This window comes from Halictus rubicundus, chromosome 12 (genome assembly GCF_050948215.1).
Source record: "Halictus rubicundus isolate RS-2024b chromosome 12, iyHalRubi1_principal, whole genome shotgun sequence".
In the NCBI taxonomy this organism is placed as follows: Eukaryota; Metazoa; Arthropoda; class Insecta; order Hymenoptera; family Halictidae; genus Halictus; species Halictus rubicundus.
In genome coordinates this window covers 13,320,596-13,326,985 of record NC_135160.1, presented here as the reverse complement: position 1 = coordinate 13,326,985, position 6,390 = coordinate 13,320,596, and the positions used below count along the sequence as shown (strand labels likewise).

The window sequence follows — 6,390 nt, the reverse complement described above, 5'->3', positions numbered from 1 at the left end:
AAAATTAAGCACTCGGCGCTATTTTCACTCTGAAACTAAATTTTTCCTCCCTCTTAGAACATTTTCATTTCATTCATACATAACATAATATAATATTTGAATGTTTAGTAATATACTCGATACAAATTTTGTAACAAATATTTCGTGATTTCAGAGTCACCACTCGAGTTGAAAGGGTTAAAATGATAATATTCAAACGTGCAGAATCTGAACTTGTGCAAAGCACACCTTGGAGCCCTGAAGCATCGATCCAAAAACGCGGGGAAAATCCGAGGAATTCAGTAGCCTGATCTGCGCATTCCAGATGACTGTCAGCAGATAATGCACTAGCCTTATCGAACGACAGCATGATGCTCGCAGTTCGACGACCAGCGCGAGAGTGACGAATGAAAGAGCGTGTCGAGTACGCGGGAAAAGACGGCCTCGTGTTCGACCTGATGCAATTCCGTTCCCTACCATGCAGAGAAGGCCATAGTGGGGATAAGTGGAACCCCGAAGAACTATACGAATCCGGGCAAGATAGTAAACGTGTGTAGTAAAGGCGGTCAGACAGGGTCCACGCGTCGCAGACGTCAGTCTGTGCGTCGTACTCGATCTTCTTCGGGCAAGCACGAGGAGGATCGATCGAAGCTCGGGCGATCGAGCTTCGCCGTGATCCTTAACGAGCCTCTCGTCCCGTTCCTCGTCGAGGGAAATCGATCTTTTCCACGAGCACCGCACACCAGCGAGCATGCCGTTCTTCAAGAAGCTCAGGAGATTCTCCAGACACAAGAGTGAGTCCTTTACGTTTTTATCCTTCTTCGTTATCGCGCGGCCCTCGACGCCACGGCCCTGCCGGAGCAGTCTCCCGCGAACGGTTTTTCCAAATCTATAATTCATGCTTCCAAGATTTTCCGAGAAGAAACTCTGTTCCGAACCGAGCTAGAATAGAGTATGCGTCTTCAAAGAATTTACGATTACTCGATGTACACAATGTTATATCTTCGCGGGATGAACGTCCGAGAAAAGCGGTTTTTATCTTTTTTTTTTTTGCCACGGCGCACCTCACACAAAAAGATCTGAAAACATTCGTGAACAATACTTGCACCTGTACACTGATATTGTGAAAGATCCTACATAGATGATGTTGCTCTTGAACTTCAATGCGAGACCTGCATTTTTCCGATTTTCTCGACGTTTTTGATTTCCTACAGCCGGGAATCCCAAATTGAAAATCCGAATTAATTTCGGTATGCGTATCGGGGTATTTGACATCTGTTAACATTTTTTCAGAATATTTCGACTACCCCCCTAGTCGATATACAGGGTTAAAACTTTACAAATTAATTTTGTCTTATCGAAAGATTCATAGGCCGTTTAATATTGATCCGCATTTTTTGATTTCCTGCAACCTGGATTCTCAACTTAAAAATCTGAATTAATTACGGTATGTTTATCAGGGTATTTAACATCTGTTGGATTTTTTTCAGAATATTTCGACTACCCCCATAGTCGATATATAGAGTTAAAACTTTACAAATTTATTTTCTCTTATCGAAAGATTCATAGGCCGTATAATTTTGATCCGCATTTTTTGATTTAATACAACCAGGATTCTCAGCGTAAAAATCTGAATTAATTACGGTTTACGTATCAGGGTATTTGGCATCTGTTAAAATTTTATCAGAATATTTCGACTACCCCCATAGTCGAGATACAGAGTTAAAGCTTTACAAATTTATTTTGTCTTATCGAATAACGTTCAATTTTGACCATCTTATGGGGCAGCACATCGGCAGCATTTCGGATCTCCGATCCCCCATTCCCGGTCCCGAAAACCATAGCTCGCGGGTTATCGCCAGAGCCAACATTCGCGAGCCAGGTTCGCGCCGTAGGGATTCGCATTTAACGAGCAGTTTGCGAAGTTCGGGAGATTCGGAGCGGCGAGAAAATCCTGCTCGGCGAAGCTGAAAAACCCGGCGAGAGGCTGCGCGACAGGAAAAAGATTTCCCGGGCTTGTCCCCGAAGTTCGAACCTGTCCCGTCGTCGTTGTCGTCGTCGTCGTCGTCGTCGTCGTCGTCGTCGTAGTCGTCGTCTCGAGAGTAATTACATTTTCGTAAGATAGCGCGACGCTTCTCGTTCGAGTTCCGCGTAATGGAATTCCGACGCCGAGAGTTCAAAACCCCCAGGGACTCGAACAAGTTGCCGAACGAGCCCGGGATGTCTCGACTTCGATTCGAGCTAACCCCCGGCTTCTTAACGTAGTTCCGAACCAGTCGCGACCTGGTACCGTTTTCTGTTTCTCGCTGGGAACGAAACGGCAAAGGCGATGCTCGATATCGGACCCATCAGATGTTCGAATTGCGTTGAAAACTTCTAGAACAAATTCTGCATCATTCCGGAGTTCACAGCGGGCGATGTTTTTTGCCACCATTTTATGGCTGCCTTGGTTAGCGCCATTTTAATTTGAACGCGCTGGTTTTTACCCATCTATTTCTGTAAGCTGATGCTGATTTAATTATTCCGTCTAATATAAGTAGTTGGGAAATGGTTTTAAGTAGAACTTTCGAATTTAGATGAAACGCTTCTAGCACTGGGCCAAAATGGAGCCAAGTGCTGCCATTTTGTAGCGCGAACTGGCTACCAGAAAATTTAAATTTAAATGAAACGTTTGTAACACGGTGTGAAAATGACTCCGTCGCCATGTTGATGGCCTCTTCTTCGTTTCTTAGTTTCATAAAACTAACATTACTAGATTATTTCTTAAAATTTGCATTACTAGAAAGATCAAAAATTTGGATGGATCGGTTTTCCCAAGTACTGCCATTTTATAGTGTGAACTGGCTACTAGAAAATTTTAATTTAGATGAAACGTTTGTAAGACGGTGTGAAAATGACTCCGTCGCCATGTTGATGGCCTCTTCTTCGTTTCTTAGTTTCTTAAAACTACCATTACTAGATTATTTCTTAAAATTTGCATTACTAGAAAATTAAAAAATTTGGATGGATCGTTTTTCCCAAGTACTGCCATTTTGTAGCGTGAACTGGCTACTAGAAAATTTAAATTTAAATGAAACGTTTGTAACACGGTGTGAAAATGGCTCCGTCGCTATGTTGATGGTCCATTCTTCGAGAACAAGGTTAGTTTCTTAAAACTGACATTACTAAATTATTTTTAAAAATTTGCATTACTAAAAAATTAAAAGACGTGGTAAAAATGGCTCCGTCGCCCTGTTGATGGTCGATTCTTCGAGAACGACGTCAGTTTCTTAAAACTACCATTACTAGATTATTTCTTATTTGCATTACTAGAAAATTAAAGGATGGATCGTTTCCTCCACCGAGTCGTAGCAGACCCAAATTCCCGAATGCTCGCATCACCTGCGAAAATCGGCGAATCGGCGAGACTCGATCGGTCCGCGAGAAGTGAAAACGTTGCGTCAGATAAACCGCATCCGCGTTCGCGGACCGTTTCGCATCGAATCATCGACGCCGTGGCGGAAAACAGTGGTCAGCGATCGCCCGGTGAAAGGAGATCCGGATAAAACTATAATTTAGAAGCGTTACGCGTGCCTGCTGTGGAAAAACGATCGGACCGATCCGAAAGGAATGAAATTCAGAGCAACCGGCGTGCCTCGCGTTTGCGTAATGGAACGCGAGATATACGGAGGCTTTGAAAAATCGCGAGTACACGCGCACCGCCACTTGATAACGGCAGAACGGTGATAACAGTTTAATCGTGGACAGGGATGAAAGGTCGAGCCGGATGGTCGATCGGATTTTCTCGATCGATTCCGCGTGTTGAAATCGTACAATCGCATCGGAACGGACGGCACGCGGAAACCGTTCCTGTCCGTCGACTGTTTGCGATCAAGAAGATTGGACTGATTATTTGGCAAACAATGTCTGTCGACAACTGTTTATCGCAACTGCAATTCGGACTGCTGGCCGTTGCTTTGAACGGACACTAATTCAAATGAGTCGAACGTGTTCAAATCTGTCGGACCGGGTTCGAAATGTTGATCATACTTTGCGGTCGCCAACAGGGTTGTTTCATTAAATAGGAAAAATTAGTTTGGGTTTGTTAGGTTTGATAGTGTATTTTTGAATATGAAATTTGTTTACTGTGCTGTTCTATTTAACAGAAATAGGAGTGGTGTCTTTTGTGCCCTTGAGGAACTCGGCCACCATAACATCTTAGGGAACATCTTAGGATAACATCTTTCTTCTTAAAAATGTTAATTATATTTTGCCGTCGTTAACTGTCTTCGGCATTATTAGAGAGTTTTAAGAAAGTAGAATCAAATAAAATCTTATTTTCAGTGGAAGCAGCCTTTGTAGATCTGAAATAAATGAAAATTTTACTACATTCTGTCGAATTTAATATTTTACTACATTCTGTCGAATGTAATATTTTACCATTTTTTGAAAATATTCAGAAGCCATGAATGCATAAAGATTCGCAGTCTAGTCATTATAAAATTTACTTCGGAATATAGGTTAGCGTCTTTTCCATTTTTAAGAAACTTACCCCTAAAATAATTTACATCTTTAAAATTAAGTCCTTTGCACTACTAAATGTTACAAAATTTCAAGTTGATGTCTACAATGGCTTCACAGGAAAACAGCTTGCAATACCATTTCCCATTCACCCTGTATACGTAATTATACAGGGTGTTCCAGTCGAAGAGGAGCACCCTAATATAACTGCCTCATTGATTGTTGTATACCAAAGTTTGTCAGGACAATGTTGTACTGTTTCAAGAGCTGTGTATGTCGACTGGAAGAGTTTCTCCTCAAGGTCATTTCTTCACGAAATTTCAAGGTCATAGCTATTATTTTGAACGTAAACTTGTACTTCTCTTTCGACGTTGTTGCAGATCATGACAAAACGAATCCAACGACTACAATAACCATACTGTTCCGATCGTTCGGTCTCGAAACATGTGTCCCTGAAAGTATCAAATATGTGTATTTATCAGACAGGAATGTCTCGAGAATACATGATCATAATGTTTATATGGTAGTCGTTGGATTCGTCTTTTCGTGCTCTACAAGTACATCGAAAGAAAAATGCGAGACTCCAATTGAAAAAAAAAAGAAAGAAAACACCGGTGACCTTGAAGTCTTCTGTGGGAATATTTTAAAGGAACTCCTACGTCTTAGGTGTGACGCATCGGGTGGAGTGATCTCATACCGATTTCGCTATGGTCCTTTATACTGTTAAGCCTAACCCTACACTTCTAAAAGAGGTAACCTCTTCAAGGTACACCACCCACTATTACAAGCCCCCAGAAGTAGTACAACTTTGTCCTTGAAATGTATTTTCATACAGCAACGAGTGAGGTAGAAATTCGGGTGATCAACCGAGGAGTCCTGTTTTCTGTTCGATTTCGAACACGCGCGATCGTTAATTCGTTCCGAGATGTATGTCGCGAACGGTGTCCCGTCGAAATAGACATTCTATTATTGATTTATGAAAATATCGCGCGGCGGGCGGTCGCGAAGGGGAGGAAAGGGAGGAAGGAAAGGCCGGGAAACCGGGGGTAGCTCCTCGGAGTATCTTTGGTCCTTTATCCTTGGGCGTGGGAGGCGTGGCTCGCCGAGATAAAACGAGCGACGAACCTGCGCCACGGATGCTCCGAAACGTTGTACACCGATCCCCCGAAGAACTTTTTTCTTCTGCTGTGCGTCGGGGCGACCGCCGCATCGATTTATACGACTTTTTCTCCATATTTTTTCGGGTTCGAGTGGGGGGAACAAACACCTTCGTCGCGCGGAAAATTTATTCGACTATTCCTCCTCGACTTAAGCGCCCGAGGGGGAGGGGGAGGGGGAGGGGGAGAGGGGGCTTTCGAATCCGCGAGGATTACGCGAGAGGACGCGCGCTTTATCGTCGCGGAGAGGTTTCTTGCCGGCGTCGGATAAATCGCGAATGTTTCATTCCGGGCTTGTGTGTTCGCGAATAATTTCGCGCTCGTCGAGTCCCGAGACGTGGATCGTCGACGCGTAGATCGTGCGCGTTTTCTCGCCGGGCGGATATTTATATGCTCGATACTCTTCCGGGACGATAATAGTTTATTCCGAGATTCGAGAGCGCTCGGTGCACTTTGTATCGGTGTCACGGCGTTATGCAATTTATTTCGATGATTCGTACGCCCCGGCCAGCCCCGATCCGATTGATCTTTGCCCGGCAGATTCGACGGCCGGCTCTCTTCTCGATATCCGATACTCGCGAGAGCCCGGCATCGACTTGGGAATCGAAGCGCTATTTTTCTTTCGTGCGAATACATGATTCCGTTCGATCGACCGCCGGATGTTCATGCTCAATGGCGACGATGACCTCGAACAAGATGTAATAGGCCTCGGTCTACTAATTAACACATTCGCTAGGGGCAAACTCTTTCCGTT

At 43.8% G+C, this 6,390-nt stretch overlaps 1 protein-coding gene across 1 annotated transcript in view; it reads left to right on the top strand.

The window, feature by feature from the left end:
• The first annotated feature begins 504 nt into the window (after positions 1 to 504).
• Positions 505 to 6,390, top strand: part of LOC143359883 (uncharacterized) — a 66,073-nt gene continuing 60,187 nt past the window's right edge. The window contains exon 1 of the mRNA XM_076798216.1: positions 505 to 773. Within this exon, the coding sequence (XP_076654331.1) occupies positions 731 to 773 (43 nt within the window). The 5' untranslated portion in view covers positions 505 to 730. The remainder of the gene's footprint in view (positions 774 to 6,390) is intronic.